The sequence below is a fragment of the Peromyscus eremicus genome, chromosome 7, assembly GCF_949786415.1.
Source record: "Peromyscus eremicus chromosome 7, PerEre_H2_v1, whole genome shotgun sequence".
NCBI lineage: Eukaryota > Metazoa > Chordata > Mammalia > Rodentia > Cricetidae > Peromyscus > Peromyscus eremicus.
The window spans coordinates 54,259,824-54,273,024 of NC_081422.1; the positions used below are offsets into that span (position 1 = coordinate 54,259,824).

The following is a 13,201-nucleotide window of genomic DNA, read 5'->3' on the forward strand; positions in this document are numbered from 1 at the left end:
TATTATAAACAATACTGATTGCAAAATTGGTCTATGCCAGATTTGTGAAGCATCAGCATATGTGGGTGCTAGTTTTTTCCTTCAGACAAAATTTAGTTACATTACCATTTCATAATTTAGAAGTTATTGGTTTTAGATTTATATTTTAGGAAATAGACATTTCAGTTTGTAGATTCTTGATTAATTGTAATAGAAAAAGTATAATTTATTTTACTTCAAAGAAGTTGTCCTGGTCTATCTTTCATTAACCACCTCAAGTAGATCATTCCTCTTTGGAAAGCAGGTAGGCTACTGCAAACTCACTACAAATATGATTGATTACTTGTTCAGACTTGGCTGTGGAACTGGGGATTGGTCTTCATTTGTTCAAAGTTTAAGTAATGCTTAAGATTTTGAGGTTGTTTGGCTTGCCCCCAGTACTAGCTCATCCATTTACTAATTTTGAGACCTTCAGAAGATCACGTAATTCTTTTTTTATATCTCTTTGAATTTATTTTATTTTACTTAATCTTTTTATTTCTTCCATCTACTTCAGAGAACAGTGTTCCTTGGTCATTTCAGCATGCTTATGTTCTTGCACTTTGGGTTATATAGCAAGATTCTGTCTCAAAAAGACCAAAGGAGCCCCAGGCCTGTAATCTTGCCCTCAGAAAGGCTGAGGCAGGAGTATCTCAAGTTTAGACTAGCCTATGTTACTTAGCAAATTGGAGGCCAGCTTAGCTACATAGTGAAATTCTCCAAAAAACCAAAAACAAGCAAACAAAAAAATTCTTCAAAAATGACCTTTAAATTTCGTATTAAATTTTAACAATATGTATGAAGAATTTGATAGAGTACTGAACACTTAAGTGCTAGGAAGAAATGTCATTTGTATAGTTGTCATTATTTGAATCAGAGTACATCTTTTTTTTCTTCTTAAAATAATTTTGTAGATACAATTTTTTATTCTTTTGTTTGTGTGCCTGATATTATTTGTGTGTATGTGCAGGAGCACATGTGTCGAGGCCAGAGAACGATTTTGAGTGTTGTTCTCAGATGCTGTCCACATTTATTTGTGTTTGTTTTAGTGCCTTTCACTGGCCCTGCAACTTGGAAGTAGGCTACACTGGCTGGACAGCAAGGACCCACCTGTGTCCACCTCCCTAGTGACACATGCCACCATGCCCAGCTTTTTAAAAGTGTGGGCCCTAGAGGTTAAACTCAAGTCCGCATGCTTGCAGGGCAAATATTTTACCTATTGGAATACTCCCCAAGTCTGTAATTTCCTCTTAATACTACTGCCAACTCTGTTAGTCTTGTTTATTATATTTTCAAATAACTATAGCCTGAACTTTGATTAGCTTATGAATTTATTTATTTGTTTGTTTGTTTGTTTTTTGAAACAGGATCTCTCTATTTAGTTCTGACTGTCTTAGAGCTTGCTTTGTAGACCAGGCTGGCCTCAAACTCACAGAGATTCTCCTGTCTCTGCCTCTGTGATTAAAGGTATTCATCACCACACCCTGCTCATGATTTTTTTTCTTCCAAGTGAATTTAAATATCAAGTAGTTATTCTGTGGGTCTTGTAGTTTATTTTTTCCTATTAGATTTTCCTCATAGTATATTTGGAAAATAAATTAAACTTCATCTTCTTATGAGTTTTTTTGACTTATGTGATTCATATTATAAAAACAATGTAGACAAATTTCTGAATGGTCTCAATAAATAAAAAACACGGAGCCAGAAATTTGGGTTAAAGCTTGAGAGAAAGATCAGAGGAATAGGACAAACCATGAGCTAACCTCACCTTCCCAACTCCGCAGCTTCCAAAGAGAGCTTCTTACTGTATACTCATGTTTATATGCCTTTCTGTTCTGTTCTGTCATTGGCTCTCTTATCCAGCTACATCACTTCCTCTTCTTACACAGCTCTGTCACTTTCTGTCTGTCTGTACAGACCTCCAGACCTCTGCGGTTGGTACTGGGGTTAAAGGCATGTGTCACTACGCTTGGCTCTGTTCCCTAGTGTGGCCTTGAACACACAGAGATCCTGCCTGCTAAGTGATAGGATTAAGGGCATGTACTACCACTGCCTGGCTTCTTTGTTTACTTATAATGGCTGGCCTTTTTCCTCTGATCTTCAGGCAAGCTTTATTTATTAAAGCACAAATAAAATATCACTACATTTCAGCACAAATAAAATATCACCACAAAACAGAATTGTTATAGGATCATTATACCATTTGTGCTCGCTCGCGCTCTCTCTCTCTCTCTCTTTCTCACACACACACACACACACACACACACACACACACACAGAACATGCATAAATGGTCCCAAGGGGACCTGTAGTGAGAGAATTATTTTTAACAAGTAACCTTTGTCCACTACACAGTGATTTAAGTTACTAGAGTTTTGAACTAAATTTAAGGAGCACTGTTGAATGGGAGAAAACAGTATTTGGAACAGATCCATTTTGGTTTGGCTAGCTAATTAATTATAAAGTTTTTGGCTTTGAACAGCTATTGAACTTGTAATCTGTTTTGTTATATGTAAGATTATGTCTTCATCTTTTGAGATTGTAGTAAGTTTATCTGTATCAAGAGATGATGATGACTGGTGGATAGATATTTAGCAAATGCAACATTTTCCATCTTCAGTGACTTATGATATATGCAAATATGAGGCCTTTCATTACCATAGGCTCTTTTGGTCTTTGTTTTGTCAATTATAAAACATGGGCGATGAATTAAATACTTAGACTATGTGGTATTTTGTGTATTTGCTCTTTTTTGTCTTGCCTCAAACTCACTGTGCAGCCCAGAATGATCTCCAACTCTTGGCAATCTTGCAGCCTCAGCTGATCTTGTGCTTAGATTATAGACCACCATGCCCAGCTTGATAATATATTAATATCTATTACCATTGTAACTTGATCCTGCTCTGTGTAATTTCAGTCTAAAGACCAGCCTCTTGTAATTGTTTATGGGTTTTTTTTTTGTTTCCTTACCTAAGACTCCAGTTTATTCATTTCATGATTTTTCAAAAAATTATCTTTGAAAGAGTAGATAAGTATATGTTTACACTTACTAGTGCTTGCAACTCTCAGCTCTAGTTTCATATTGTTTCCCACAGATAACTTTCAGATCAAGCTCTGGTTACTCACAGGGGTGATTGTTTTTACAGTTTGTCACAGCTTAGACTCACCTGAGAAGGGAGTCTCAATTGAGGAATTATCTAGATTTGCTGGCCTGTGGGCATCGCCTGTGAGAAATTGTCTTGTTAATTGATGTAGGAAGACTTAGCACATGTGGGTGGCACCATTTCGTGTCTTGGGGCCCTATCTGTGTAAGAATATCGAGTGCTAGCTGAGCACTAGTAAGTATCCAAGCAAGCAAGGATTCATGCATTTAGTTTTTTTCTCCTTTTGACTGTGGATGTCATGCTTTAAGTTCCTGCTTTAACTTTCCTGAAATGATAGGTTGTGTTCTGCAACTGTAAGCTGAATAAATAATCTGCTCTTAAGTTGCTTTTATCACAGTACCAGAAAGAATTATGATTTTGGTGTTTCCTGAGACCACATCATAATTGTGAGTGAAAAATATTCGATTATGAATGACTGCAAATATGAAAGTATTTCTATTTCAGCATATCTTTTACTTTATTTCCCCAGTATTTTAGGTGCCTGTTTGAATTCACTTTTGAAGGAAATAAGAGCATATCAGTTGTAAGAATCACTGCTGAATACATTGAGTTTTCATAAACATTTTTTTTTTTTGTTTTGTTTTGTTTTGTTTTTCGAGACAGGGTTTCTCTGTGTAGCTTTGCGCCTTTCCTGGAACTCACTTGGTAGCCCAGGCTGGCCTCGAACTCACAGAGATCTGCCTGGCTCTGCCTCCCGAGTGCTGGGATTAAAGGCGTGCGCCACCACCGCCCGGCTAAGTTTTCATAAACGTGTTTACACCCTCCTTGTTACTGAAAATATTTGATAAATTCTAAAATGAATAAATTGAGGTCTTGGATTAAACAAAAAAAAACCCTTTAAATATGTTTTACTGTTTAAATATGTTTACTAGGTGTGATGGCTTCTGTCTGTAATCCTAGTACTTTGGGGCGGAAGCAGGAATATTTTCTCTCCCAAAGAAAAAAGAAAAGAAACAAAAATAAATAAAACAAAAACCCAATAAGGCAATGGAGTCCTGTTTGTGTTGGTCAACTCCTCCTGGGCATGTGTCCTGTTTTGGAGTGTATTGATATACCCAGTGTCACTCCATTGGAGAAAACTGATTTTCCCTTTCCCAGCAGTTACCATTTCCAAATAGCTTCTTGGTAAGTGATGAGACTTTGTGGTCACTTCTTCATTCTGGGATTTTGTCTGGTTTGAACTTTTTGAAGTTTTGTGCTGTCACAGTCTCTATGAGTTCATATCTGTATCATCCCAGCTGTGTCTATAAAATACTTACTTTGGAGCCATCCACCACCTCTGGTTCTTATAATATTTTTGCATCCTTTTTAACATAGATCCCTGAGCCTTGAGAGGAGGGTTTTGATGAAAACATTTCATTTAGGGTTGCATACTCCAAAGCCTCTCACGCTCAGTCTCTGTTTGTAGTTCCTATCTACTTCAAGAAGTTGTTTCTCTGATGAGGTCTGATCTATGTATGATATAGCAATATGTCATTAGAAGTCATTGTATTGCTATGTTCCTTTACCACAGTGGTTCTCAATCTTTCTAATGCTGTGACCCTTTAATAGAGTTCCTCATGTTGTGGTGACCCCCAACCATAAAATTATTTTCATTGCTATTTTGCTACTGTTAAGAATTGTAGTATAATAAATAGCTGAAATGAAGGATGGTTTAGGCAACTCCTGTGAAAGGTCTTTTGACTCCCAAAGAGGTCGCAACCCACAAGTTGAGAACTTCTGCTTTAGCAGAAAAATAGCTAGGCTTTCCCCTAGCAGCCAAAACCTATCTAGTCTCAGGTTCTTGGCCACTTTAACAGTGTCAGGTATGAATTCCAGCTCGTCAAGAAGTGGTTAGTTAACTCATAACATTTGTGCCACTATTGCACCAGTATATCCTGCAGGCAGGTCACTGTTGTAGGTTGCAGGGTTTGTAGCTGGGTGATATTGATGGTTACTTTTCTCTTCCTGTAGTGTGCGAAGTACCTTCCAGCACCATGAACTCTAGTCAGTAGGGTTGAAGCTTCTAGTGGGGCACCAGCTTGATTTTTCTATGTTTGACAGTATAAGTAAGTGTTGTCTTCAGCAATAGGGCCTTGCCATCAGTTAGTGAAGCCTTGGCAAATAGCCTGTAATGTTTGAAAGGAGGTTTGATGGGACCCCTTTGGCTAGCTCAACAGATGTAACTCATTCTGTTTTCTTTCCCTGGAAGACCCCTGCTTCCCACTTCCTGGTCCCTTACTAGGTACTCAACCTCTGAGGTTATTCTAAATGAAACACACATATTTAAAGCTTAAAAGTAGAATTCACATGTAAGAAAACATGCATTGTTTGCTTAAAAATAACAAAGCACAAACAAGACTTTATTACAGGCCAAAGAAAATTACTTAAAACCCTTATTTTGGAGAGACATTGGCATTTGTATAGAATGCATCTAAAAGTTCCTTAAAAAAATTTGGGGTTGGGGATTTAGCTCAGTGGTAGAGCGCTTGCTACAAGCGCAAGGCCCTGGGTTCGGTATTCAGATCCAGGAAAAAAAAAAAATTTGTACTCAGAAAATCTGATGTGTGTGTTCTTTCGCAATAAATTTAAACTTTCAGAGTGTGTATGTGTACCTTTCCATGTGGAGAATTAAAAATTGTTAACATTTTAACCTTAAATCCTGAGATTTAGACTTTATTTCAGGATGTAATCATGAAATTCTAATATCTAGTAAGTTTTTTTTTTTTAAAAAAATATGATAGATACTATGTAAATACTTTAAAAATGAAAACATACTGTATTTTTCAAGGTCATTCAATTCTGTATGTAATTCAGCAATTGTGTAATTCAGAAGTTATGGGAGTGAAAGTATTTATAGACCAGAACAGACACAGAAAAGATTTATTCAGGAAATTGACATTGCTGTAAGAGACAGTCTCTGCAAAATAACTGTCCTCTGAGAGTGTAGTTTCCATATGTTAGGTAGACACATAACTCACTATTTTGCTAAATAGTAAATTTTATATATTTATTATCTTCAGATTGGCTATTTGTGGTAAGGTGGCATAGATTATTAGGAGTTAGACTCTAAATGTTTTCATAAGACATTGTGGGGCTACTTGAATCAGATTCCATGTAGTCAGGGTCTGATTATTTGGCAGTTTCTGTTTTTATTTTCAACTCTTTTTTTCTCCACAGTTCTTTCAGTAATTTGATCTTGGCACTGACTTGATGCTTGTGATTTGTGGTGAATAAAACAGATCAGTTCTTTTTGTCCATTGATTAATTAATGTAATATTCCCTAGGAAGATAGACATTAAAAATAAGTTGAAATTTGAGATATTTTTGACAATTTCACTATAAAGTGGTGTGTGAACATTGTAAAGGGATTATGTATATGATGTTAGTGTTGACAATTTTATGAAGTGAAATGTAAAGGTTACACTAAAAAAAACATTCATTGGTAAGTTGTTTTGTTTGATATTTTTTAAAATGGGATCTTGCTCTGCAATCCAGGCTGGCATAGAGTTTCTGATTCCCCTGCCTCTGCATCTGGAGTTTTGGGAATATAGGCATATGCTACCATGTCTAGACTAAAAATAAATAACATTATTTTTTTAATATTTATGAGATTTATTTAATTTTAGTTATGTTTATGTGTGTCTTCCTATTTGTGCATGTGAATACTTGCTAAAGTTGGAAGATTTCCTGGATCTGGAGTTAGAGTCAGTTGTGAGCTGTCCAGTGTGAGTGCTGGGAACTGAACTCCAGTCATCTGCAAGAGTAGCATGCACTCCACGAATATGTCAAGCATATGTGTGGGATTAGAGGACAACCTCTTGGAGATATCAGTTCTTTTTTTCTACTTTTATGTAGTTTCTGGGGATTGAATCAGCTTTGTCAGGCTGGAACAATAGGGGCTTTTCCCACTGAAATATTTTGCCATCCCTCAACAACTAAAAAAATGTTTATATTTATTTTCTCTCTCTCTGTGTGTGTGTGTGTGTGTGTGTGTGTGTGTGTGTGTGTGTGTGTATTTATTTATTTTATTTTATTTATTTATTTTTTTTGTTTTTTTCAAGACAGGGTTTCTTTGTGTAGCTTTGTACCTTTCCTGGAACTTGCTTTGGAGACCAGGCTGGCCTCGAACTCACAGAGATCTGCCTGCCTCTGCCTCCCAAGTGCTGGGATTAAAGGCATGCGCCACCACTGCCCGGCCATGTGTGTGTTTATGTGGATGTATGCAACATGTGTGTCTGTGCAATGAAGGCCAGAAGGAGACATCAGATACCTTGGAGCTGGAGTGATAAGTGATTGTTTGATACCTGATGTCAGTGCTAGAAACTAACTTGGGTGTTCTTGAAGAGCAGCAAGTATTCTTAAGTGCTGAGTGATCTTTCTAGCCCTTCAGTAACTACTTTTATTGATTCATGTGACATGTATTTTTTGAGGGGCTTTCTATTTTGACATAATCCTTTTTCCCCCCCCTTGGTTGATCGCTATGATGTGTGTATTTATTTGTTTCTGCTACTCTTATCTTTTCTTTATATACCCACTATAACACCAGGTGGTTCATAATATGTAAATCTAGATTTCACTTCTCAACTGCATACTATCTGTTATTATTTTTTGTATGTGTTTTTAATTCAAGGCCTTATGTATGATAGACACTTGTTAAAAATTTATTGAATAAATTAACATCAACTTATGGACTTGAGCGCTCTTATATGGTTTAAATCTCTAAAAATCTTTAATGCTACTGAAAAACAAACTTGGTAGCTACATATTTTATGCTGCTAGCTCTCAGCCTTATCCATTTTAAGATCCTGTGCTATGGTGATTGTTTAGGGAAGAAAAAAGGTACTATTAATATTTGGTAGATTTGTTTACTTTGCTTATCTGTACTCAGATAAGAGGCTTAATGAGTGTGACGATGTGTAAATATTCTACTAGTTTTAATCATTTGCACAGGGACCTACTTAAATTAATGAATGGCTCACATTGTTTTTTAACAGGTAATCTTCATATGTTTTCTCCCACCTCTTGTCTTAAGCAGGATTGCTTCACAGTGGAGGGAGAAGATTTGAGGCATGATTTTGAACGATTACAATTGGCCATGGAGATGGTAGGATTTCTTCCCAAGACACGAAGACAGTGAGTTTTTAAAATTTTATTCATTTACTATGATTTTATATTTCTAGTGGAAAACAAAACATTGTGGTTTTTTTAATTTAAATTTTTAAAATTTATGTTGTGTTTTTGAGTCTTAGTTATTTTAAAAATATTTTTATTCTTTGACAGTTTCATACATATTTCCAATGTATTTTTAATCACACCAATTTGTAGCTGAAGTTTTCCTCTGGCCCATGGTCAGGACAGATCTCTCTCACCTGCCATCCTACAGCCACTTGGACCCAATTAAACACACAGAGGTTTATATTAATTAAAACTACTCGGCCATTAGCTCAGGCTAACTATTGATTAGCTCTTACATTTAAATTAACCCATAATTCTTATTTATGTTTAGCCACGTGGCTTGGTACCTTTTCTCAGTTCTGCCTTCACATCTTGCTTCCTCTGTGTCTGGTTGGCGACTCCTGACTCAGCCTTTCTCTTCCCAGAATTCTCTTCTCTGCCTATACTTCCTGCCTGGCTACTGGCCAATCAGCACTTTATTTTTTAACCAATCAGAGCAACACATTCACAGCATATAGAGCGATATCCACAGCACCTATTTTCAGCTTCCTCCTCTTCCTTTTCTTTCTTCTGTAACCCACTGAATAGAATTTGCTTTGCTTGCATAAGCATGGAACCTACCTGCAGCCATATCCATGAAGAAAATGGACTTCCTCTCGTCCAGTAGTCACCAGTTGCCAACAACTCCACTGCTAGGGATGGAACCTCATGAATCCCTTCCCTGAACCATGCTGGGATTATTCACTGGCTTGTTTCTGTGCAGTTTTTTGCAGGTTATCGTAGACTGTGAGTTGGTGAATGCAGTGACCATGTCATGTCCAGAAGGCAGCATTTGCAGTACTCCCCTCCATTTTTTGGCCCTGTCTATGTGGTGTTTTCTGAGTGTTGTGAGATTTATACAGAAGTCTTATTTAGAACAGATTACTCACTAGTTGGACTAGATATGAGTCTCTATATTGGCTGCCCACTGCAAAAAGAATCTTTTTTTGACCATAGTTGGAGCAGCACTAATCTATGAGTATAAACATAAATATTTAGAAGGCAGTATGACAGAATGACTTTAGCAAAGTAACAGTAGTGGGCCCTTCTACTGGGGCTCATAAACTCCTAGTCTCCTCAGCTTTTGACCATGGTCGCAATATTCCTTCTTGTGGAGCAAGTCTTAGATCCCATCAGAAAACTGTTGGCTATCTCCATAATAATCATGCCACTTTTCTCGCTTCTTTTAAAGTTTTATAAATGGCATCACTATTGCCTTAGTTATATTAAGATTTGAGTGTTGCCTCACCACCTTTTTAAAACTAATCTTTGAGAAGCTGATGAAAGCTAAACTACTTTGGTAAAATGTATATCCATAGACATTTGCACATGATATGGAGACTTCATGAAGCTTCCTGAAGCCTATCCGTGGACTAACTTAAAAACTGTTACTTTTGTTTTTTACAGTTTTTCATCTTTTCATTTTTTACATCAGTGATCTTTAGTGTTAAGTTATACATATCTATAAGTAAATATAACATTCCATGCATATTTACATGTGTGCTATTGTGTTAAAAATTCTTGATCTGTGGATGTAGCTCCATGATAGGGTACTTGCCTTGAATACAGAAGACTGTAGACTCAATCCCTAACAGCAATACTGTCAACAAACAAACAAACAAACAAAAACCAAAAACAAACCACAAAACCTTTATATGTGTCAATATAAACAAAATGGAAACATAAAAGTTTTAATAGGGCTAGAGAAGATGACTCATTGGATGAAGTGCTTGTGCAAAAATAAGGGCTGGAGTTCAGATCTTCGGAACCCATATCAGAAAAGCCTGGTGGGCATGGCATGATGGCCTCCCTTTTATCCTAGTAGATAGGAAGCAAAGATAGGGAATCTCTACAGCTAAGATGGAAAAAACGACAAGCTCTGGTTCAGCAAGAGACCTTACCTGAATAAATGCCTCAAGGGGGAGAAAAATAAGAAAGGACACTTATGAATTGGAGTGATGACTCAGAGGTTAATAACATTGGCTGCTCTTCCAGATGAAGTGGTTCAATTCCTAATGCCTATATGGCCCCTTACCACCATTTGTTACTCCAGTTCCAGGGGATCTGCTGCCCTCTTTTGGCCTTTATAGGCACTACATCAATGTGTTGCATAGACATGTCTGCAAAATACCCATATACATAAAATAATACATAAGTTAAAATTAAAATTTAGATGAAAGATACCTGATGCTTAACTTGGGCCTCCACATACATTCAGTCACATGCACAAACCCTCTATACGTGTTCACATTCATACATGCATGCATAGCACAGCAACATACATACACCAAAAAACATTTGTTTCAGAAAATGAAGTAATTTATATTTAAGCAAACTATTTAAAATTAAAGCTATAACCTTGTCTCTTCCCAGAGGAGTAATTTTGTTGTTGTTTTTGTCTGTGTAGTCCTGGCTGGCCTAGAAATCACTCTGTAGACCAGATTGGCTTGAAACTCAAAGAGATCTTCCTGCCTCTGCCTCCTGAGTGCTGGGATTAAAGGTGTGCACCACCACCACAACCCAACTGGCGTAGGAATTTTTTTTTTCATAACTTTTATCTGTTTAATTTTGGAGACAGGGTCTTGTTATTAGATATTGTTCAGATGGCTTCAAAGATCTGGCGTAAGGGCCTGCCTTAGCCTCTCAAGTAACTCAAACTACAACACACACTTTCGAATCTAGCTATTTTTATAATTGTTTTTGAAGTGTGTATGGGATTCATCTTGAAGAATATGTCATATTTCATTGTGTTATGTATGAATAATCTCTTGAGTGATGAGTTCCTACTAGGAGAATATTAGCCTGACCTGTTTTTCTATGTATTGGTATGCCTCTTGAATTATAAAATTGTTTGCTGGATTCCATTCATGAGAAGTTGGTTAAAACCAAACAATATAAAGTATAAATGTGAAAACATACTTAATTGGTGACAGAAACTGCAATTCACTGTAAGTTAATATATGAGAAAACCTCCCTCAGTTTCTGTTATATCCCTCGTCCCTCAGGATCACTTATATACTGCATATGACCCTGAGTGGATGACATAAATTGAATGAAGTGTTAGAATATGGACTGATTGAATGACTCTAATGTTAAAAGCTGAATTCTGAAATGATCTGAAATTTAAAATATTTTGAATATTGACATGCTGAAAATTCTTCAGACTTTGGGGCATTTGAGATTTTTAGATTAGGAATATAAAACAAATAAGGTCATGAACCTATTCTACAATCTGAGAAATTCCAAAACCTCAAATATTTCTTGTCACAATAATTTTTGAGTAACTTATACTTTTTCTATATTAAATAGCAGTGAAATGGAATTTTTGGCAATATAGTGTTTACTTTTCATGTATTAAAGGGATTATTTGATATGACTGGATCCCACCTTGGAAATTTTAGGATTCTGTAAGTTTCAGTGTGATCTTCCCTGTCGTTTTATCTTCTGTTTTCAGACATTCCTTTACAGAAAAATATGCATTTTAACTCATGAGTCATAGTTCTAATATTTATTTATTTATTTACTATTGTATAGTATATTTAACATTTAACTATTCTCCATTTGAAATTATTTTTATCTCTTTTCCACTCATTCAGAAAATTTGATTGTTTTGGATAGAGAACATATTGTGTGTAATGCTACTTCCCTTTCTCGTGCCCACAGTTATCTCTGTTAATAAATTGTAACATTCTTTCCTATTTGGATCTACTTTAGAATTGCTTTTCATAGCTGTGTAGCCATCCTTAAATTTTGGAGTGTTGAACATTATTTTTTTAACAAAAATTTATTTTAAAGATAGGTGTATGCTGTGTAACTCAGGCCTACCTTGGACTCTGTGATTTTCCTTTCTTAGACTAATGAGTGCTCTTAGATTAATGAGTCCCACCATACACAATAAAAGCTGTTTTAAGTATTGTAATGTCCCACCTTTATTAAGTGAAAAAATTTGTCAATTATACCATGTTTTTGCTGTCTATATTTTAAGACACCTACTTTTTAGCTTTTTGTGTTATTTTCTAATGTAAGATTATAAACATTTTAAGAATCAAGATTCCAACTGGGCATGGTGGCACAGACATTTAATCTCAGCATTCGGGAGGCAGAGAGGCAGGCAGATCTCTGTGAGTTTCAGGCCAGCCTGGTCCACGTAGTCATTTCCAGGACAACCAGGGCTATATAGAGAAACTCCATCTCAAAAGAAAAAGGAAAAAAATCATGATTCCTGTTTATATTTTAAAATCCTTCAATATTGACTTATATTACATTAGGTTATTTGTAAGGTGTTATTGCTTAAGAGTTGTATGACATATTTTTCAGAACATTAATGTACCGATTTTTGAAACAAAAATATGAAAACTGGGTCATACATTTGTGTTATTTTTGACTTGTAGTTTTTATGATGTTTTAGTGATACTGAATTTATTTTTTTATCTTAGGATACTTTTATAAATTATTCCTTTGGAATTGACTTGTATTTTGTAATTTTAAATTACTGGAAAAATACTGCTTATGAATTAGATGTTGATTAAATACCTCTTAAATTATATTTGGTTCTGAAGCAATATGTTTGTTTTAATTAGAATATTTCCCAATTTTGCAAAGTCAAATTTCAGCTATTATAAATTTTTAATTATGTGAAAATTTAAGAAGACAAATGGTTAAGTTTTCATAATAGGTTAGATTTATCCTAAGGAAGTAATAAGTCAATAAGGCATATAGATACATGCATTTAGGACATTTTAAAATATTTTATTTTTATTTTTAATCTGTATATGTCTGTGTATGGATTTGTACTTAAGAGTACAGTGTCCATGGAGGCCAGA

General features: G+C 35.6%; 1 protein-coding gene across 5 annotated transcripts in view; it reads left to right on the forward strand.

Annotated features, from left to right (window-relative positions):
* The window catches only part of Myo9a (myosin IXA), a 214,235-nt gene that overhangs the window by 68,003 nt on the left and 133,031 nt on the right, over nucleotides 1–13,201 (forward strand). For all 5 annotated transcript variants that reach the window (XM_059268022.1, XM_059268025.1, XM_059268027.1 and 2 more), the window contains one exon: nucleotides 8,200–8,297. In XM_059268022.1, coding sequence (XP_059124005.1) covers nucleotides 8,200–8,297 — 98 coding nt within the window. The remainder of the gene's footprint in view (nucleotides 1–8,199; nucleotides 8,298–13,201) is intronic.